Here is a 23,685-nt window from a genome sequence, read left to right on the forward strand (position 1 = left end):
GTCCCAAAAAGTTGTTGCTGTGGCCAAAATCGAAGTTTTGTCATACTCCATTGAATGTCCGATAGAAATACAATGTTCCGCAACAGGAGACTTACTGGGTTTCAGTAGGCGAGTGCAATGTTGATGTTCTGTACAACGCTCTTCCACTGTACGCGTTGTCTGTCTTATATAGGCCATACCGCATTGATTTTGGCCACACCAACAACTTTTTGTGACTCCTTTATCAAAGAATCTGTTGAAATACGCATTGCGGGAAATCTAATGAATTGTGATACTGATTACCAATTGAATAGCTCGTGGAATCCCATCATCTCCGAAATTTGCTCGAGACGAAGACGCCAGAAGACTTTGATAGCTGTGGCCGGTGACAATACCGACGGCAGCTGAGTGTTGCAGTTCCACCAGCGAGGGCACTGTCACTGGGCGGTGTGGCCCTTCTGTCTCTGCGACTGCAACGCATGCGCAGCAGTACTATCAGCACACTATATAAGCTGGGGCGGAAAACGTCTTCGTTGGTCCTCGTTCGGCTCACCTGAAGATGGCTGGCAGTTGTCCAGTCGAAATATTGTGCAATGAAGTTTACGACGACAGGCTACAAACCTGAAATCTTTTTGAACAGTTGATTCACCGGGAAAGTTTCAAATTTTACACCAAGCTAATATTTTCCTGTGATGGATGGTGTGGTGGGAACTTTTCTTTTATAAGTCTGCATTCTACCTGTTCAGGAAAATTATCTTGTCATTCCAGAAATATGAGGTGTGTTCAAAAAGTATTGTGAATTTTCATTTTTTTAAATTATTTTATTTGTCAACATTAACGTTACGTTATTCAAAATAGTCTCCATTAGATATTTTACACTTATGGCAGTCCTTCTTCCAAGCCCTGAAACACTTGTTGAACTCGATCAGTGGGATAGCACTTGGCTCTTTGAGCAGTGCTTGTAAAATGACGGCTGTTTAAGGTTCTTTTTAGTTTTGGAAACAGAAAAATGTCACATGGACCCATATCTCATGAATATGAAGGCTGCATGCATCGTTACAGTTTTTCACCAAAAATTCATGAATAAGCAATGAACTGTGATCAGGCGCATTATCATGGTGCAAAACCCGTGAATTGTTTCACTACAAATTGGGCTTTTTCTGGATTGCGTCCTGCAAATGCCATTGAACTTGTGGATAGTACCCCATTCATGATGCACTATGGCGCTAAAATTGAAGGATACAGTGAGCAGAATCTTCACATTCGACTGCACTTGCTGAGAAATTTTTCGGTCTTGCTGATGCACAATGCCTGAGCCTTAGTTTCGACATCATACGTGTACACCAATCTTTCATCACGTTCTGGACATTTCAGTTGTTCTGCATCATCGTTGATTCCATTTAGCAACTCCTGAGCATCTTCCCTTCTCCACTGTTTTTGCTCGAAATTCCAAACCTTTGGCACAAATTTTGCTTTCATGTGTTTCATACCCATCCAATATGGCTAGCAGTGTACAGATACATTTCAGACATCTTTAGGAACACAACAGTGGAAAATTGTATAAATTGGACTAAATAACCCACGAAACGATGAAATTCCCAATACTTTTTGAACACACTTCATCAGAAGAAAGAGGAAAACGTCACTGCGCGCTATGTCTGCAGAATGTGTGGTTGTGAGGCAGCATCTGACAGCCCAAAGAAGCAGTGTGCTGTGCTGAATTAGCCGGTCCATTGTCGTGGAGCAAAAACACCCCTAGAATAGCTTCCCGCGACACTTTGTCTCGATAGCCTCCGACTGACCTCGTTGGGGGATCCTGTTGGTATGTACTGGTGACGGTTTGCCTCTTATGACCCTACTCTTGTAACACCACACTGTGGCAATCCAAAATACACCCAGAATCACCTTGCCTGATGACAAATTGGTCTTTGCCTTTTTCAGTGGTGGTTAATCAACACGCTTGCACAGCTTGGTGTGCTCCTTTGTGTTGAGTTCGTAGCAATGAATCACAACTTGTCGCAGTGATTAGGGAGCTAAAGAAGTCTCCTGGATTACCGTGAGGCAGCTGCAACATTTTTGCTGTTGCTTCAAGTCAGTGCGATTTTTGAATGGCCGTCAGCAGTTGCAGATCCTTGCATGCAATGACTGTTGTCATCCAGAATGAGATTTTCACTCTGCAGCAGAGTGTGCACTGATACGAAACTTCCTGGCAGATTGAATCTGTGTGCCAGACCGAGACTCGAACTTGGGACCTTTGCCTTTCGTGGGCAAGTGCTCTACCAACTGAGCTACCCAGTTTGTTGTCGTGCTGTGCTTGAAATGTTACAGAAGATAATGAAAACGGACCCATTACTGATTTTTGCTTTTTTCCACTATTGCCTGAGTTACAGTACGCTGTTCTTGGAGCACCACTTTCTCTACTTTGTGATTCTGATTTCTTCACAGGTGACGGTCTCCCATTTGTTTCCTAGTCATTCGAACTTTTGACCGTCCTGGAAGCATCAGCTTTACCCAGCCAGCGTATTATGTGAAGGTGTATAGTTGCTATTCACTTAACTCAAACTGGTTTTCTTCAAATGGTATCTAGCTCGGTGCAGATAAAACCTCATTATATGAGGTTCCATACACCACAAAGAAACTGTGAAGAAAGTGACATAAAATGTAGAGATCAGTCAATACAGAAAGTTGAGGCTACAAAATTTCTGGGTGCTTATACATGGCGTCTCAAACCCTTTGTATCAAATTGAGAGAGGTTATAGTTGGTCCACAATTGATTGTATTGATGTAGGGAACCAGTGGTCGGAAATGCATATGTAGTGTCTCACGGACATGCACAGTGTGCACCATATTACAACAATATAGCTCATAATAATTGTTCAAATCAATGACAGTGAATCTCAATTCACGTATTAATATGGTGCATGAAGTTCTGCCGTACTCTTGCAAAGATCCCAGGCGTCTGCTGTACACTGGAACAGGCAGTGAGTGAGTGTTACAGAGGATACACCACTGATGTTAAATAGTATACACTGCTGACCACCAGGCAGACATACTGTACACAACTTAGCTCATAGCAAGTGTGTTGCATGATGACCGCATGCATCACACCAGATTATTAACCTATACTGCACACACACACACACACACACACACACACACACACACACACACACACACACACACCACTATCCTAGGGGTCATTGGTTCATTGCATTAGACACCATGCGATGTGCTCGTGGTGAAGTGTATTACTGGTACAGTGCTTGATGCATAGTCAAAGAGGGAACATTAATTGTCACACAGTTAGCATACTTACGTTTAATGTACAGTGCAGCAGGATGTAGTGCCTGTAAAGGAGCACAAATGTACAGAGAAAGTTTTATGAACAGGTGTTATCCTAGTGGGAAGAAGTTTATTTACATCAATACCAACTTAACTAGAGATGAGGTCATTTGTGCGACAGAGATCCAGCCGAGGTTCCTGCAAAGATGTGGCTGAATACCAGACTTTGATGAGATGGCGTCAGATTGGGTGGCGGACCACACAGCAATAAGCAACCGTCAACTTGCCCATGAAATGCCCGCTTCAAAGGATACAGTGTGAAGAGTACTGGTGGAACAGGTATTACACTTCCATCGTAAAGAACATGTGCAAGCACTGGGACCAACAGATTGTCAGCCAATTATCCACGGCAGTGCTGTAGAGTAGAACTTCGTATAAAAGGTTCGCAGGAGAGCTTCTGTAAAGTTTGGAAGGTAGGAGACGAGATACTGGCAGAAGTAAAGCTGTGAGTACCGGGCGTGAGTCGTGCTTCGGTAGCTCAGTTGGTAGAGCACTTGCCCGCGAAAGGCAAAGGTCCCGAGTTCGAGTCTCGGTCGGGCACACAGTTTTAATCTGCCAGGAAGTTTCATATCAGCGCACACTCCGCTGCAGAGTGAAAATCTCATTCTGGAGAACTTCGTATAGTTTGTATTACTCACAGATGAGGTTGCTTTCGCCCTTGATGGTGTTTGCAACAGCAGTGTCTGGAGTGAGGACAATCCCTACACCACTGACATTGGTGGGCATCGTCAATGATTCTCTGCCAATGTATGAGTGAGCATCATCAGAGATGACCTAATTGTACCTTATTTGCTATCTGTCTATTTGTCCAGTCCACATTACCCGATGTTCCTGCAAGATGTGCTGCCACAGTTCTTGAATTCTGCACCCTCGTTGTCGACGAAAGGATACGGTTTTGACACAACATTGCTCTAGCCTAATTTGGTGTAAATGTCTACGAGCACACGAACAGCACGTACGCTCATCGTTGGATTGGAAGGGGAGGTCCTGCTCCACGGCCAGTGTGGTTGACTGATCTGACACCACCGGAGTTTTTTTCTCTGGGATTATATCAAGATGTTGGTGTATGGAAACTCCCTTAGAAACGGGTTAAGACCTGCTTGCTAGGATCCAGATTTCCTGTCTCCTGGTACATTAGAGGCCAGGGATCTCGGAGAGAGTGGGTTAGAACTTCATTTGCTGTTGCTGTACGTGCACTGACACTGGCAGTTGTCACTTTGATCAGTTATTATGAGCTACATTGTCATGCAGTGTACGCTGTGTATGTGCATAACACAATAAACATGTATTTCTGACCATTTATTCCCTATCTCGGTATAATCAGTTGCGGACCCACTATCACCTATTTCAGTGAGACCCAAGAGGTTTGAGGCATCCTGTATAAGCAACAAATGTAATTGGTCAACTCACAGCCTTTAGCTTCTTAAAAGGCTTAACCCAACATCATTTGCACCACTGATTATTGCTTCAGTGGCTGAAGAGGCTACCATTAAGGCTTCCTGGGTACTTGCTACTTGCATTCGTTAATGTCCTATGCGATTATTTCACCTGCCTCGAGATGACTGGGTGTTTGTGTTGTCCTCATCATTTCATCATCATTCATGCAAGTGATGAGACTGGACTGAGCAAAGGTTGGGAATTTGTACGGGCACTGATAATCGTGCAGTTGAGCACCCTACAATCCAATCCAATCATCATCATCATCATCATCATCATATGTGATTATATTCTGAGGGAACCAAGCAATTACAATAGCGAATGATGTCCACCACAGGCATTCTTGCTGGTAACTGTTTGGAAGGTTGGGGATCCTTACCATTGCTATACAGCATTTTTTTTTTTTTCCTTGTTGACTTCTGTCCCTAATAACTTTCCTTTTGACACAGCCAATTGCAGACATCATGAGTACGACACGAGAACCAGAAATGTTCTTCATATTGAAGAACAAAGTCTTAATCCGGTTCAAAAAGGAATTTATTACTCCAGCATTAAGCTGCTCAAGTCCACCTCTGTAGCCAAGTGTTCAGTGCAGATGACTGCCATTTAGAGGAGCCATGTTTGATTCCCATTACTGCCAGGGATTTCTCTGTGGTGGCGGGACTGGTACGGGCAGCACTTGGCCTTGTGATGCCAACTGAGGAGCTGCTTGACCGAGCAGTAGCGGCTCCCCAGCCTGGAAAGCCTGCAAAACGGCCGGGAGAGCAGCGTGCTGAGCACGTGCCCCTCCGTATCACATCTACATCTACATAGATACTCCACAAGCCACCGTACAGTGTGTGGCAGAGGGTACCCTGTACCACTAATAGTCATTTCCGTCCCTGTTCCACTCGCAAATAGAGCGAGGGAAAAGCGACTGTCTATGTGCCTCTGTATGAGCTCTAATTTTCCACATCTTATCTTCGTGATCCTTGCGCACAGTGTATGTTGCTGCTTACATGTCCTTCAAAATAAATGTCTTCTTCCCTGTAGGAATTCCCATTTGAGCTCCTAAAGCATACCCGTAACACTTACACGTTGTTCGAACCTACCGGTAACAAATCCCACCTCTGAATTGCTTCGATATCTTCCTTCATTCTGACCTGGTACGGATCACAAACACTTGAGCAGTACTCTATAATAGGTCGCATCCCATATTGATCTCCTTTACAGGTGAACCACTCTTTCCTGAAGTTGACCATTCACCTTCCCTACCACAGCTCTCGTATGCTCGATCCACCTCGTATTGCTTCGCTCCACGGTGCCACAAGGCACAGGACGACACGGTGGCTGGTAGGCAACCCTTGGGCTTTCATGGCCTGAATGAGGAGCTCATTTTTTTTATTAAGCTGTTTAATGCACTTCCATCACATATTAAATGTCTTTGTAATCATTTGCCCAAATACGAACTAACCCCCAAAGAGTACTCAATAGTTTTTATACAATTGATGAATATCTGACAGTGAGACCAAATGAATATCACTGCTAAACATGCAATTACGTTAGAACCAAAGTTAGTTAATTTTTTGTCAGGGGATGTAATCCAAACACAATCATTGTGCACCACTTAACAATCAGTGTAAACTGAAGTTACTGTGTCATATTTTTCATCTCTTTTATCATTACTAACCTTAAATAAACTTTGTCAGAAATTAACCAATGAAAAATCCAGGATGGAATGTAACAATATTGTGAAAAGGAAAGATGCTACTCACCATATAGCGGAGATGCTGATTCGCAGATAGGCACAACAAAAAGACTGTCACACATGACTGTAGTCTCGGGCAACTGTCTGCTATATGGTGAGTGGCAACTTTCCTTTTCACAATTGTATTGCTCCACATAAAACAGTGTAACCTACTATGTCTATATCATAATATTAATCTTTACTGTCTTCTTAAATATATGTTAATTCAAATTGGTACCTCTCTTACATTTTTTTTGAGCACTATTGTAGCCAAGAGAAAATTTGGTTTTTCTATTTATGTGATTATTTATTGTAATATTTAGCATAACTTTTCTTCCTATATATTAATCATCCTCCCACAGTGAAACACAATTTTTCATTAATTTAGTATACGTTTTCAAACAGTGGAAACTCCAGGTTGGAATATCAACAACGTAAGGAAAAGATAGATTGCTACTCACCTTAAAGGTGGCACGTTAAGTTGCAGACAAGTACAATAAAAGTGTGTGTCCACTAGCAAGTAAACTTCCTCTAGTCTCTTGCAGAGGCTACTTCCTGCAAGTTATTGGAATTGGAAACAGCCCTAGTAAGTTGACTTCAGCAAGTTCCATCTACTTGCCAAACTAGATTTTGCAAGTTAGTGGAAATAGTTTCTTGCACCTTGCCACAAGTATTTGCTGAACTTAACACCTGCTGGAAGTTTCTCTCAAACTTGCAGGAGTTTTGTGTTTTCAGTACTGGTACAACAATGTCTCTGTCAATAAATAGAATGCCACGAAGACAGACGAACCAAAAAAGTGTACCATGTTTCCATAATTCCATCTTGTGTGAGGGAAGGATCTATGGGTGGTCAAAGACATGGAGAAAATAGCTACCAACAGCGACAAATTTATTTTATATTTTTTAATAAAATTTTAAAAAATTATTAAATGAAATTATAGTTGTCAGTATCTATTTTTTTTTTTTTTTTTTTTTTTTTTTTAAAAAAAGTCCAATGGGAATCCCATAAACATATATCCTTTGCCACCGTCTGCCAAGAAAGTGTGAAAAGAAATTAACTGATTACTTCGTTTCGGCATAGGGAAAAGCAGAATGGCAGTAGAGAAGTCTTTAAATTGTATCTGATGTGTAATCGTAACATAAACATAAATGAATTGTGTTTGTATTAAATAATGTTTGCAAAAGTTGTAGAGTACTTACAAGGTGATCTTTTGGTGATAGAGCTTGCAGCATTTTTGTATCCTGTTTTTGATTGTGTTACATTTGTAATAAAAGTAATAAATCATGTTGCAAAAGTCAAACAATAATTAAAAGCTGATCTCTTGGTGATGCAGCTTGCAGAATTTTTGTATCCTGGTTTCAAATGTTTTTTTGTACAACAGTCAGGAGATTTTTGAAAACTGCACAAAACATTCTCATAAAGTTTTTAATCTGAGCAAAGTCCTTTGATTTTAATTCTTTGAATAGTGTTTCTTCGTAAATATGTATACACCTCTGTATCCATTTCCTCACCCAAAAAAAATTTTTTTTTTAAACTTTTTGATTTCTGTCATGATTTTTCTTCTATAATAATAATAATAATAATGCAACAACTATGGCAATTGCTATGGTTTGTAGAACAACACTGTAAACATCCACTTGCTGATCTCATTATGCATCTCTAGTGGAAACACTTCTGTAAGTACTTGCAGCAAGTTTCTGAAATTAAGTTTGGCAAGCGACTTGCAGAAGTAAACTCTTCCAAGTTTTTGTTCTAGTGCAAACATCTCGGCAAGTGCTTGGAGAAGTTGCTTGCTAGTGGACACGTACCTTAAGACACTTACAAATTAGCTTTCAGCCACAGCCTTCATCAGAAAAAGGAAAACACACACACACACACACACACACACACACACACACACACACACACACAAAAGCAAGCAAGCACATCTCACGCACATGACTGCCATCTCCAGCAGCTCAAGTCAGACTTAATGTGTCATATTTATGGTAAGTAACAGGTTTCTTTTCTTTACAATCTCTGAATGTGTTGTGTAATTGATATTTTATTTCCATTATATTGTTATTGTCATGTAAGTTATATTTTGTCTCTGTACAATTTAACATTTTCCAAATCATTGTGATTTACTCACTACCTGGATCTAGAGAGTACTGAATAAATAAATAAGTAAGCCTCACTGACTCAGCATGGATTGTTGCAGCATTGTTCCACTAAGAATGCAGAAAATGCATCATGGCATAGTATTCTACTGTACCAGTGGACTGCAGCATCGTGTTTTGGGTTCTGTTGTAAAAGTGATGATTCAGGCCCAGTCTCTGCTTCCACTTTACACAACTGTAGTTTGAAATGCTTTCCATCTAAAATGGACACGTTAAAGTGTCCACATAGCAGTAGCAGTAGTAGTAGTAGTTGTAGTAGTAGTAGGTGTTAGTAACTGACAATAATTATTGATTGCAATGCAAATTTAAAACCTCCTAGTTAAAACAAAGCTCCCCTTACATTTTGTATTCTGAACCAATACTGTATACTGAACCAATGGGCTTGGACTTTTTCAGGGACCTTGCAGCACGTAACATCCTAGTGTTCTCGAAGAACAAGGTGAAGATTTCAGACTTTGGCCTCTCGAGGGCCCTGGGTGTGGGAAAGGATTACTACCAAACCAACTTCAATGTCAACCTCAAGCTGCCTATTGCATGGTAAGAGACTACTCATTTTGTCACTGAATTGATCTGGGTTTGATGTCTTCTTTTTCTTTGTATTTTTTCTTTATTTATTTTGCACCCTATTGAGCAATGTTTTGATTAAAGTACATGATGCCTATACAGATGTTATAAGAGACTATCCATTTTCTGATTGAATGGATGTACATTTCATGTCATCTTACTCTTTATATTTTTTATTTACCTATTGTACACCCTCTGAGTAATGTTTTTATTACAACATATAATGTTTATACGGATGTTAGGTTTCTCTAGAACAGTAAACAGAAATGAAATATGTAGAATTAGGACGATTAAACGAATAATTGGTGTGCTGGGTGCTCTTTATAGGCTCTGGTTCTTTAAAAAATCGATATTTTCTCCTTTCGAAGGACACAGAGTTGTGAGTTCATCTCCTTTTAGAATTTATTCTTAACAGTTCACAAAGAGCTTAAAAGTCCTTAAAAACTGACTTCAGAGCAAATTCAGTTCTCAAGTTCTTTGGACGAAGTATTAAATATTGTTCGCCACTCACTCTGAAAGTAAATATTCTGGCAAAAATTGATTATTAATGAACAAGGTAACTGAAATAATTCTGCACAGTGCGCTGTGTTTAATGGATGCCACAAAACACTTTCAGAAATGTTTGGAACAGCAAAACAAACATGAAAAAATCAAACAATGGAAAATCCAGGATTGAATGTAACAATGTTATGAGAAGGAAAGTTGCTACTTACCATATAGCTGAATGAGATGCTGACAAGGGAACCTCCCCATCACCCCCCCCCCCCCCCCCTCAGATTTAGTTATAAGTTGGCACAGTGGATAGGCCTTGAAAAACTAAACACAGATCGATCGAGAAAACAGGAAGAAGTCATGTGGAACTATGAAAAAATAAGGAAAATATACAAACTGAGTAGTTGATGCGCAACATAATTAACATCAAGGACCCTGTGTACTCAGGAGCGCCGTGGTCCCGTGGTTAGCGTGAGCAACTGCGGAACGAGAGGTCCTTGGTTCAAGTCGTCCCTCGAGTGAAAATTTTAATTTTTTATTTTCAGTTTATGTGGCAAGCTCTTATGTTTTCATCACTTTCTTGGGAGTGATTACCACACCCACAAGAAAACCTAAATCGGGCAAGGTAGAAGAATGTTTTTACCCATTCGCCAAGTGTACAAGTTAGGTGGGTCAACAACATGCCGTCACCAGTGTCATATGGAATATATCAGACGTGTTTTCCTGTGGAGGAATCGGTTGTCCTATGACCTTGCAATCAAATGTTTTCGGTTCCCATTGGAGAGGCATGTCCTTTCGTCTACTAATCGCACGGTTTTCTGGTGCGGTCGCAAAACACAGACACTAAACTTATTACAGTGAACAGAGACGTCAATGATCGAACGGACAGATCATAACTTTGCGAAAATAAAGAAAGTAAATTTTTCACTCGAGGAAAGACTTGAACCAATGACCTCGCGTTCCGCAGTTGCTCACGCTAACCACGGGACCACGGCGCTCCTGAGTACACAGGGTCCTTGATGTTAATTATGTTGCGCATCAACTACTCAGTTTGTATATTTTCCTTATTTTTTCAAAGTTCCACACAACTTCTTCCTGTTTTCTCGATCGATCTGTGTTCAGTTTTTCAAGGCCTATCCACTGTGCCAGCATATATCTGAGGGGGGTGCGATGGGGAGGTTCCCTTGTGAGTTGCAGATAGGCACAACAAAAAGATTTTCTCACTTAAAACTTTCAGCCGATGGCCTTTGTCAGCAAAAGACATACATGCGTGTGCGCCACTCCCTCCACCCCCCACCCACCACCCCCATGCCCCCGCCACACACACACACACACACACACACACACACACACACACACACACACGAAACTGAAGTCTCGGGCAAAACGAAACCAAACTGCGAGCAGCAGCACCAGTGCGTGATGGGAGTGGCGACTGGGTGGGGGGAAAGGACGAGGCTAGGGTGGGGAGGGGGAGGGGTAGTATGGTGGGGAGAGCCAACAGTGAAGTGCTGCAGGTTTGGCGGCAGGCAGGGGAGAGGTGGGGGAGAGGGGGGGGGGTGAAGTAGCGGAAAAGGAGATACATAAAGAGAAATAAATAAATAAAAATAGAAAAATAAAATAAAGAAAAAAAAATACTGAGTATGGTGGTGGAATGACGGGTGTGTAGTGCTGGAATGGGAGAAGGGAAGGGGCCGGATGGGTGAGGACAGCGACTAACGAAAGCACTTTCACAGTCCAGGTCCAGCAGAGAAGTACACTCTTTTGTAACAAGGCTTGCAACTGGTGGGCCAGTGTGGCCCACCCTGGCAGAAATTTTTGGTAGCAGGCTATTTTCTCAAGGAAGGCTCGAAGCTCTTTCATGGACGAGTGGCGAGGCATGGTCATAACAACGCAGATGTGGACTGGCAGGAAGTGAACCCCATCCCGTGAGACCTCAGACCCCAAATGAACAATGAAAAAAAACTGAGATTTCGTGAGGCTACGCTGTAAGTCTGCGGACTGTAAGACAGAAAACAGAGTGCACAAATGTTTCAAATGATCAGCTGTGGAAGAGCTTGTGATAACAATATCATCCAAATAATTAATGCAACCCAGAACAGGTGTAGTCATTTGGCCTAAAAATCTTTGGAAAATAACAGAGGCACTAGCCAAACCAAAAGGAAGGTGCAATTGTTGATAGAGACCAAAAGAAGTATGCTAATATTGAGACTCGTCATCCACAAGAACCTGCAGATACATTTCAGACAAATCAATTTTAGAAAAGTATTGACCTTGTGATATTTGTGGAAAAGTAGAAAAATTTGTAGCACACCCTGTACGTTCCAAAAACAAGTCTGAAAACTCCTCACACAGTGCTTCCAATTGAGAATACAATACCCGATTGGATACAGGGTGAACTGTTTCGGTGATAGAAAATCCGAAGGCCTGAAATGTGTCCGTCCCGAACGAGTTCTCAACGACGGCGTCGGCACCCACCAGAAATGTCGTGCGATGGATCACTGACTCGTAAGAGGCAGATGTTTTGTCCCACCAGTGCAATGTTCTGTTTGTTACAACCGACCAGATTACGCGTGACCGGTATTGACTGCGGCGGGCCTAAACTCGCACAGGTTTGCTGTAGCACTTGGAGAAAACACTTAACTTGATAAACAACTTAGGAGAAGTGACAAGCATTGGAGCTGCGCATCTTACTTCCACATCCATATCCTGAGACATTTTTGATGAGACACAGGGAGACGATGTGGCCTGCCCAGAACACAGCGAGTAAGTCTGCTTAATCCTCTGCGTCCTCTGATCCAAACTCGAGCTGTCCCAAGATTAGTAAAATCTGCTGCAAGTTACATCTATTTTTCCATATGGAAGTAATGCTAACTTTATAAGATGAATTGCAGATAGCGGTGTCAGTACAGTTAGCTTTGTGATGACATTTCTTGCACATAGAACACAAGGCCTCACTCGTCGCACGGCAGTTTTTAGCGTTATGACCTCGGTTAATACATATAAACCAACAATTATCTTGCTTTTAATTCACCTGTACATTGTTGACTGTCAGTTAAGCTGTCGGCACGCAGACGGTGCTGTGAAACATCGGCGTTGAGCGTGCCATGTTCGATGTGCTGCTGAACACTCAGAAACAATGTGACTTGTGTATATGGTACGTGCTCCCAACAACGTAATCGCAATAGCAGCATGCTCCAGTGGTAGTTTTTGTCTGTATCTGGCTCACACATCACACTGTTTACAAAATGGATGGGCATAAAATACCCACATTAGCTCTATTAAAACAAACATTTTCTCCATTTTCCGTATACTAGTCATATTGCTCTGTCTGTGATATGCATAAGGTGTACAGGCTCTAGTGCATCCAAATAATCGAGGTGCACCTGCATAAAGCGATTGATATCTCCCTACCAAGTCAATAAAATTTTCTTTGTGCCTTGTATGTGTTAATTGTTATAGGTATTTTATCTACTAACAGCTTGGGTTCGCCTGACAGATGCCCTCGTAGGAAAACATGTTTATTTATTGTAGAAAGCAAGAGTCTCTATCAATAGTCTATTCAGATTGTTCCCAAGAGCAGGACCACATTTTGACATCTTGTCAAAATGGCTGAAACTTAATTATTGGTAGCTTGACAGCATGGAATACACTGGGGAGAGTGGGCACTGTAGATAACCTGAGATTCATCTGCAATGTTAAGGCTGGACGCTTGTAATAAACCACTTTCTTAGCCTTCTGTATAGTGCATTTAATTGTATGTATATATTCCTCACATCTCAGCATGTCTGCATCATATTCATCATCAGAGAGAAAATTACAAATAGCGTCATTTAATAAAATGAGCTTCTCTAAAGTGCTTCAAAGATTTTCACTATAGTGCTCAAAATTATCAAATGCACTTTTGGTTGTAAGTCCACCTACAGCCATATAAAAACTCATTGGATTAGTCCTCTCCCTAGCTTTCTTTCTTTTGAAGTTCACTAGTTGTTTTCCTAATTTATCCAAAATTATGTCTTACTAAAGGAAGCTATTGCAAAATTGTATACAAGTGCACTTGTGAATAGCTTAGACACCTGACAAAGGACACATGTGCAAATGTAAAATGAAAGAAATTTTTATTATCAAATTAACTACTTGGGGCAAAAGTTACAGACTTGCAATATGAAGTAAAGTTCCTGAATAATGCCGCAAATGTAGTTTTGTAGTGAGCAGTTTATGTGATCATTTTATATTGGAATGGAATTATCTCGTAATGCAGTTCGATGTCGTCTCTCATTTCCTGCAGCGTGAAGTAAGCTAGTAATTGTTCAAATCATGCATGAAATCGTAATTCCTACTGAGTTTTGGCACCAGAATATTACAGATACATAACACTGTGATTCCAATATGACGCTTATTTATTTTTGAATGTTGGGCTCCATAAGGTTCCCGTTCTGTGCAGCCGGCCGGGGTGGCCGAGCAGTTCTAGGCGCTACAGTCTGGAACTGCGCAACCGCTATGGTCAGAGGTTCGAACCCTGCCTCAGGCATGGATGTGTGTGATGTTCTTAGGTTAGTTAGGTTTAAGTTGTTCTAAGTTCTATGGGACTGGTGACCTTAGAAGTTAAGTCACATAGTACTCACAGCCTTTCTGGGCAGTAACCATGTAATATAAAAAATTGTAAAGAATGTAGCAACCAGTCGTGGAAATGTAACTTATTTATCTTGTTGCAAATTGGTTTCTACTGATATCAGTCATCATCGGTTAGAAAAATGCACAGATGATGACTGATATCAGTCGAAATCGATTTGTAACAAGATAAATCAATTATATTTCCACTACTGGTTGCTACATTCTTTATAATTTTTTATTACTTTTTATTTCATGGGGTGTAATTGATTGTTTATGAATTTAATTCAAAATAATTTTGGTCATACGCTGTTATGGAGAAATTTGTGTTATTGGAATAAGTTAAACAATAGGTAAGAAACTTGCATCTTGTATCCTCCTGACTGCGGAACCTGTACAAAGAAGAATGAAAGAGGGAAAAAAATTGGAAAATATGTTAAGGGATTGGTCCTTAGGTACTGGAATGTTTGAGACATGTGCAACACGCATTTTCCTCGTGGCTTCCAGGTGCGCCCCAGAATGCATCAGCTACCTGCGCTTCACGTCCGCTTCGGACGTGTGGGCGTACGGCGTGACTCTGTGGGAGATCTTCAGTTACGGCTTCCAGCCGTGGGCCGCGCTCACCGGCCATCAGATCCTCGAGGCCATTGACGAGCCAAATTTCCAGGTAAGACCGTCGCAGCTCTGTTCAGAGATAACACTGTCTTCGTGTGTGATTATTTGAGCTTTGATACATTTTCAATGCAGAGGAAAGAAAAGGAAAGATTACTTAGGGTGGTTGACGACTAGTGGGTTGTGCTGGTCAGTGGTGACTGTTAGGGTGCAAGTGTGTCAGCAAGGAAAAGGAAAAGGAAAGCATAAGCATGTAAAACTGGTGATGCCGACAGACTAGGGTCGGGGCATTTCTGTACATGGCCTCATTACGTGTGGTGCCATGGGGACCCTGTTACATTGGCTGTAGTGCGTCTCTAGCAAGTAAGAACCTTCAACATCGCAGCATGTCAGCAATCGTTCGTTAATATATTAAAAAACTAAAAACCTGCCTCGATTGCGAAAAAAGCACCTAGTGGATAGAATGAGTGATGAGCTAAATAGCAGATGAAACCTAAAAATAACTGCACACGGTTACTTATGCCAGGAAAGAAACGTATATGAAGCTATCTATGACAACAGGAGGAACTCTTAAAAACTATACCTAAAGCCAGTAGTTAGCCTGGGGGGGGGGGGGGGGGGGGGGGCTGAGGGGATGTAATCTAAAGACGTCGTGGTAATAAAGATATAGGGATAAAACGTGAGGTGTTCAACGGCCTAAAATCACCTTCATCGTAAAAGGAAAATGAGGATAAAAGAAAGACGATGAACAGCTTCCTAGCATAAGCAACCGTGTGCGGTTATTTTTAGGTTTCATCTCCTATTTAGCTCATCACTCATTCTATCCATTCCATTTTTTGACATACGTTGATCCACGGTTGGGAATATATGGGCTATTTAGCCCCAACCCATGTATAAACTTTCTCGTATTCGTATGCGCGTGCGCATTCAAGTAACTTCCCTTGTCTTGCGCATGTGCATAGGTAGCGGGTCAGGCTTGTAAGTGAGCGACCGTTTGTAGCTGCAGTTTATGGCGGGTCACGGCCCATCGAACATAGGCCGGTGTGAGGTGGAGCGTACACCATTAAGTTAAGTAACGGTTTAGACTTTGTACATATGTACTGTTTGTGTTTTCCTTTTCGTTTTCGTTTATAAATGTGTAGCTATCGTGTTCTTGTAATCATTGACAAAGGTCTTCTTAGGCACTTGTGGGTTTTATTGTTGTTCTGAAGAAGGTGTAGTTATCTCTGCTGAAACCTGGGTTAACACTTAACACTAGGTGCTTTTTTCGCAATCGAGGCAGGTTTTCAGTTTTTTAATATATGTAGCAGGTAACACAGGAACCTACTGTCCCATTGAGCACATTCATTTGTCACCTCAGTATACCTAAGATGACTTGTACCTCCAGCACAACGAGGCACCACCCTGTCACTTACAAACAGGTGAACAGGTGTGAGTAGCACTCTCACACTGAGGATTCTGTACAAATTTAATTATGTAAATTTATAGTTCACCCATTTCGACACTTCAGGAAATCTATGACTTCTACTGTTATCGACTTCGATACTAGCAAGATATTGGTCCCAGTGATTCCATTATTTTCGAAAATACAGGGTGGTCTATTGACCGCGACCGAGCCATATATCTCATGAAATAAGCGTAAAAAAAAAAGAAAAACTACAAAGACGAAACTTGTCTAGCTTGAAGGGGGAAACCAGATGGCGCTATGGTTGGCCCACTAGATGGCGCTGCCATAGGTCAAACGGATATCAACTGCGTTTTTCTAAATAGGAACCCCCATTTTTTTATTACATATTCGTGTACTATGTAAAGAAATATGAATGTTTTACTTCAACCATTTTTTTTGCTTTGTGATAGATGGCGCTGCAATAGTCACAAACATATAGTTCACAATTTTAGACGAACGGTTTGTAACTGGTAGGTTTTTTAAATTAAAATGCAGAATGTAGGTATGTTTGAACATTTTATTTCGGTTGTTCCAATGTGACACATGTACCTTTGTGAACTTATTATTCCTTAGAACACATGCTGTTACAGCGTGATTACCTGTAAATACCACATTAATGCAATAAATGCCCAAAATGATGTCCGTCAACCTCAATGCATTTGGCAATACGTGTAACGACATTCCTCTCAACAGCGAGTAGTTCGCTTCCTGTAATGTTCGCACATGCATTGACAATGCGCTGACGCGTGTTGTCAGGCATTGTCGGTGGATCACAATAGCAAATATCCTTCAACTTTCCCCACAGAAAGAAATCCGGGGATGTCAGATCCGGTGAACGTGCGGGCAACGGTAAGGTGCTTCGACGACCAATCCACCTGCTGTCATGAAATATGCTATTCAATACCGCTGCATCCGCACGCAAGCTATGTGCCGGACATACATCATGTCGGGAGTACATCGCCATTATGTCATACAGTGAAACATCTTGTAGTAACATCGGTAGAACATTACGTAGGAAATCAGCATACATTGGTGGCCAATTATCCTTCCTCCCATAATGCCGCGCCATACATTAACCCGCCAAGGTCGCTGATGTTCCATTTGTCGCAGCCATCGTGGATTTTCCGTTGCCCAATAGTGCATATTGTGCCGGTTTACGTTACCGCTGTTGGTGAATGACGCTTCATCGCTAAATAGAACGCGTGCAAAAAATCTGTCATTCTCCCGTAATTTCTCTTGTGCCCAGTGGCAGAACTGTACATGACATTCAAAGTCATCACCATGCAATTCCTGGTGCATAGAAATATGGTACGGGTGCAATCGATGTTGACGTAGCATTCTCAACACCGACGTTTTTGAGATTCCCGATTCTCGCGCAATTTGTCTGCTACTGATGTGCCTATTAGCCACGACAGCAGCTAAAACACCTACTTGGGTATCATCAGTTGTTGCAGGTCGTGGTTGACGTTTCACATCTGGCTGAACACTTCCTGTTTCCTTAAATAACATTACTATCCGGCGAACGGTCCAGTCACTTGGATGATGTCGTCCAGGATACCGAGCAGCATACATAGCACACGCCCGTTGAGTATTTTGATCACAATAGCCATACATCAACAAGATATCGACCTTTTCCGCAGTTGGTAAACGGTCCATTTTAACACGTATCACAAAGCAAATACCGTCCGCACTGGCGGAATGTTATGTGATACCACGTACTTATACGTTTGTGCCTATTACAGCGCCATCTATCACAAAGCGAAAAAAGTGTTCCAACTATAACATTCATATTTGTTTAGGTACTGCGTGAATATGTAATAAAAAATGGGGGTTCCTATTTAAAAAAACGCAGTTGATATCCGTTTGAACTATGGCAGCGCCACCTAGCTGGCCAACCACAGCGCCATCTGGTTTCCCCCTTCAAGCTAGACGAGTTTCGTTCCGTGTAGTTTTTTCGTTTGATGCTTATTTCATGAGATTTTTGGCCCAGTCATTATCAGTGGACCACCCTGTATATTAATTTCAATAATATAAATGTGACAAAGACATGCAGGAGGCAGGTGACCATTATTATTATAACAATCACAAGTTCTGCATTCAGGCTGACTGCGCGGCAATGGAAAAAGTGAACATCAGGTAAGGAATGACTTTGTTGCTCATATGGTCCGTTTTGGAGTTTATTCATCATCAGAAATCCAGGAGTGGTGACTGACTTTTACCATTGCAACCCAGTCAGCATGAAAACAGAACTACTGAAGTTTCAATTTAAAGTTCGATGTCAGATAACAAATGAGTAAAGAAATATTTTTTTGTGTGATATAATTACAAATTAATTATTTTTGGATTTTTTCCATGTACCTGTACTGTGAAACTTACATTGTGCCAAATTTCATCATTGTATGTCAATGGCAAGTACCCTATATGTTTTGATGAGTGAGTTTGCAAGCATCAAAATATGTAACATGAATGGCCGTATCTTTTGATTGCATTGTCTTAAAAGCTTCAATTTTTTTGCGCTGCAAGAGTCTGTAGGCCTTAGTATGTAACAAAAATTTCAAATTGCTATCTCTTCCTATTCCTAAGAAAAAGTGGCAGACAGATGGACAGACATAGTTGGACAAGGAATGACACAAAGAATCCTTGTGATTATGAATTTACAGTTATCAGATTTTTTCCTTTAGTTGTACTGTTAAATCTTCTTTTTTTCCAAATGTCAAGATTCTAGGCCAGTGGGAAGTACTCTATAGGTTTTGATGAGTGTGCTTGTGAGTATTAAAAAATGTGACATAAATGGCTGTATCTTTTGATTCCATTGACTTAGAAGCTTCAAATTTTTAAACCGCCTGGGGACTGTAGATCTCAGTATGTGACATAAATTTCAACTTGATACGTATACCCGTTGCTGAGAGAAAAGGGTTTTTTAACAGTTGAACAGACAGACAGATGGACAACAAAGCAATCCTATAGGGTTTTTACTGATTGAGGCACAAAACCCTAAACATGTGTCAGAATGGTCTGAGGATTACTCCAGACGTTTCGGTGTTTCTGTGATCCCGACACGTCACGCGATGTCAACCCTACTGAGCGCATTAAGAACACCATTGAGTGATCTGTGACAACCTTTGTACCCAACTGCAACCAACCTTCAGGAGTCGAGTGTGGCAGCTGAAGGGTCACCGACCAGAATTGTTGTCAAAAGCATTTGGTGTCTCCTGGAGAATGTAATGACAACTCACTGTCGCCATCAGGGTGAATGTCGTCACTACGTACTACCTTTAGGCTTCTGCAAGTCAAATCCCTGAGAGTACCTGTGCTATTTCGTGCTTGTATCCATCAAATTTCAAGCATGCAGCCATGCAAATAAAATTTCCGCCACTGATATTTCGGCCAGCCATTCTCAGGGTGAGTCAGAAGACTGACGACAAGATGCCAAGCGTGGCATTATATGCTCCACTGCAGCGGTACTGCACGTGCGGATCAGATGCTGGTTGGCAGCAAGGAAATACGCTTACACGTGCGCCGCCTTTGGCGAAGGAATACAGACATTTGATTCGCTTATCGAAGTACGATTGGCGGCGGTGACACCGTGACTACTTCTCTGCAGTTTAATTACTCAGAGAGCTGGATTCCATGTTTTGTCCAAATTAAAACCATTACCTCTATTTATTAAACTGTTAGCTAATCTAATTTCTATAGCTTCCTTGAAGACAGATTCCCAAAAAGAAGAGGTGGATATTAAAATCTTCGCATCACTGTAATTCATGGAATGCCCTGTGTCAATACAATGTTCGGCCACAGCTGAGTTGTCTGGCTGTAATAATCATGTGTATCTTCAATGCTCCACACATCTCTCACGAACGGTCCATGTAGTTTGACCTATGTATGACTTCTCACAATTTCCAGAAGGAATCTGATGCACACCCGCTTTACAAAGCTGTAAATTGGCCTTCACAGAGCCGAGTAAAGCTGCAATCTTTGTGGGGGACTGGAAGATCACCTTAATACAGTATTTCTCAAGAATACGGCCTATCTTCGAGGAAAGAGCACCCACACAGGGCAAAAATGCACTAGGTCCGAAGGAATTACTATCTTCTTCCCCATCACACACCTGCATTCCAGGTTTTTGCATCAAATGCTCTAAGAATTTGTTGCAGAGAAAATCCATTCTATTTAAAAATGCTCTTGAGGTTTGTGAGCTCCTCTTGCAAATTATCTTTATCGGATATACAGTGCACCCTATGCACTGAGGTCTTAAGGACACCTATGGTCAGTGAAGGGTGATGGCAGCTACTGGCATGAGGATAGAGATATGTGTGTGTCGGTTCCCGATATACAGCATGACCTAATGTGCCGTCAACTTTATGGTGAACGACAATATCCAAAACGGGGAGGCAGCTGTCTTTTTCTATTACCATAGCAAATTTGATGCTAGCATGGATGGAATTCAAATGATCGAGAAATTGATGTAACTCATCCATCCCGTGCGGCCATACCACAAATGTGTCGTCCACGTACCTCCAGCAGATGGTTGGTTTAAAACTTGCTGAGTCCAGTGCCTTGTCCTCGAAGTCTTTCACGAATAAATTAGCTACCAGAGGGGATAGGGGACTTCCCATAGCAACGCCATCAATCCGCTCATAAAATTCACCATTAAACTGAAAATAAGATGATAAAAGCACATGTTCAAATAAGGCCGTAATGTTCTTATCTAAATGTTGGCCGATAAGAGATAAAGAGTCCATTAAAGGTAAATTGGTGTATAATGATACCATGTCAAAACTAACAAGCACATCTGTACTATTTAGCCTGACATTGCTAAGTCTCTGAATAAAATCCATAGCATTACGAATATGGTGGCTACATTTTCCTACCAATGGTTTTAATAAGGAAGCTAAATATTTGGCAGAAAAATGTGTCGGTGAACCAATAGCGCTCGTTATAGGTTTCATAAACAAGTTCTCTAGATGCTCATCCTTACCCATCTTTTGAACTTAAGGAAGACCATAAAATCTCGGTGGTACTGCACCTCATACTTTTAAACTTCTTAAGACTTCCTTCGGTAGCATATAAGGCCGCGCTTGGCGTCTTGTCATCAGTCTTGTAACTCCCTCTGAGGACGGTCAGATGATACGCATCCGAAATATCAGTGGCGGAAATTTTATTTTCGCGGCTGCATGCCCAAAATTTAATTACACCGTGAGAAGTTGAAAATGCACAAGGTGCTTGTATATGTATGGATTCATATATGCATCCCTCTGTTATCTCACGTTGTCTATTTATGCAACTACTAAAATGTGTATGTTGCTCATTGTACAAAATTCTTTTTAATAAATGATCAAACTCACTGTCTCACTCTCATTTTGTTTTATTTGTACGGGTAACCTGTTTTGGGTTTACAGATCAGATCTATGAGAGAAAATAAAAATAAAGCGATTTCAGAATTTGTGAATCATAAACATGAACATGAACAAATGCAGTGCCAGTCAATTCAGTTGACAACTACATATCCCCTAACAGTGTGTATACTTCAGTAATGGCTAGCATGTCATGGCATTAGTGGTGTTAGTGGAGGGACAGTGACAGATCTTGAAAAAAAGCAAATATTTTCTGAGGATAATTAAATGTCCAAAAGCATAATCACAAGTGGAGTACATTCATCTGCCAATTACGTACAAGGGTAATCCCAAAAGTAAGGTCTCCTATATTTTTTTATTAGTACATAAACCTGTTTATTTCTACAATGGTTTACATCAGTTTACAGCTTGAACATTTAGCTATTTTTCGACATAATCACTATTTCTGTCATTGCATTTTTGTAGGCACTGTGGCAGTTTTTGTATGCCCACGTCATACCAGCTCGATGCCATGCTGTTCAGAAAGTTACGAACCTCTTCTTTCACCTCGTCATCTGAGCTGAATCGCTTTTCGGCCAAATGTTCTTTTAACCTAGGGAACGGCTGATAGTCACTGGGTGCCAAGTCAGGACTGTAGGGTGGGTGGGTGATTATGTTCCACTGAAACTGTTGCAGGAGAGCAACAGGTTGCCGAGTGATGTGTGGGCGAGCATTGTCATGGAGAATGTGTATGCCCTTGCTCAACATTCCTCTTCTCCGGTTCTGAATTGACCGTTTGAGTTTTTTCTGAGTCTCACAATACCTGTCAGCATTAATTAATGTTTTGCTCAACCTTCAACACTGTCTCATTAGAAATTGACGGTCTCCCTCTCCTTTGTTCGTTGTGAATTTCAGTCGGACCAGCTGCAAACTCTCTACACCATTTACGAACATTTTTGACATCCATGCACGACACACCACATGCTTCTGTCAATTGGTGATGGATTTCAATCACCGCAGTGCCCTTTGCGTTCGAAAACAGAGTAACTGCGCACAATTCGCACTTGGCGCTAACATCCAACGGGAGCTCCATTCAGAATGGCTGCTAATCCAAGACTGAGCACCTCAGCACAGCGTGTGTATGTTTACACACAGCGCGTGAAGCACTCTTCATAACAGTGTGACCAACTGTCACACAGAGTTCTGTACTTATAAAAAAATAGACGACCTTACTTTTGGGATTACCCTCGTATAATGTATTTAAATAATTTAGGACAGTGGTTAACTTGAACATTGAAGAGCATGAATCAATTATATTCAGATAGAAACTGATATGTTAAAAATAGTATTACTGGCATAAATATGCCTGGAAGTACAAAGTTTCTGTACTGAAATAGAATATGGTTATAATTATACATTATATAGTATTATATTATACTTCAGAGGGCTCACATGAAAGATGAGTGATGTAGGGCAATGAAACTTTGTATATGCAGAAGAGAAATAAGGAATAAACTATTCACAGATTTTAATTTCCACATGAGAGGGTAACATTTGTTAATTGCTTACGATCTTCACATTCCAGATTACAAATATTGTTCAATGTGACGACTGTCTGCATCCGTGACATCCTAGAACTGCAATACAAATACAGTTTCACAGTGGTTCGCAGCACTTTTCAAACAGTGATACGAAATGTTCAGTGCTCGTGACACAGCTTGTGCATTGCTGGAAGATTGTACACTGCATCCAGCAATGTCAGCTGTGGCAACAGTAACTTCCTCAACAATTTTTGGCTCAATCGGCTGTCGTCCTTTCCCAGGAGCATTTCCCAAATCGCCAGTTAATTCGAATTTCCACATCGTGTTCTTCGACCCTGTTGCAGAAAGAGGATCTCTCCGTATTCCTTTAATGTGTCTGTACCCTCGAAGAGCAGCAGCGTTATTGCTGTCATTGTGATAAAACGGCTTTACGAGTAAAGC

General features: G+C 41.3%; 1 protein-coding gene across 1 annotated transcript in view; it reads left to right on the forward strand.

Annotated features, from left to right (window-relative positions):
• The window catches only part of LOC124553500 (activated Cdc42 kinase-like), a 315,929-nt gene that overhangs the window by 126,755 nt on the left and 165,489 nt on the right, over positions 1 to 23,685 (forward strand). Inside the window, exons 6-7 of the mRNA XM_047127354.1 lie at positions 9,041 to 9,181; positions 14,819 to 14,978. Of these exons, the coding sequence (XP_046983310.1) occupies positions 9,041 to 9,181; positions 14,819 to 14,978 (301 nt within the window). The remainder of the gene's footprint in view (positions 1 to 9,040; positions 9,182 to 14,818; positions 14,979 to 23,685) is intronic.

This window comes from Schistocerca americana, chromosome 11 (assembly GCF_021461395.2).
Source record: "Schistocerca americana isolate TAMUIC-IGC-003095 chromosome 11, iqSchAmer2.1, whole genome shotgun sequence".
Taxonomy (NCBI): domain Eukaryota; kingdom Metazoa; phylum Arthropoda; class Insecta; order Orthoptera; family Acrididae; genus Schistocerca; species Schistocerca americana.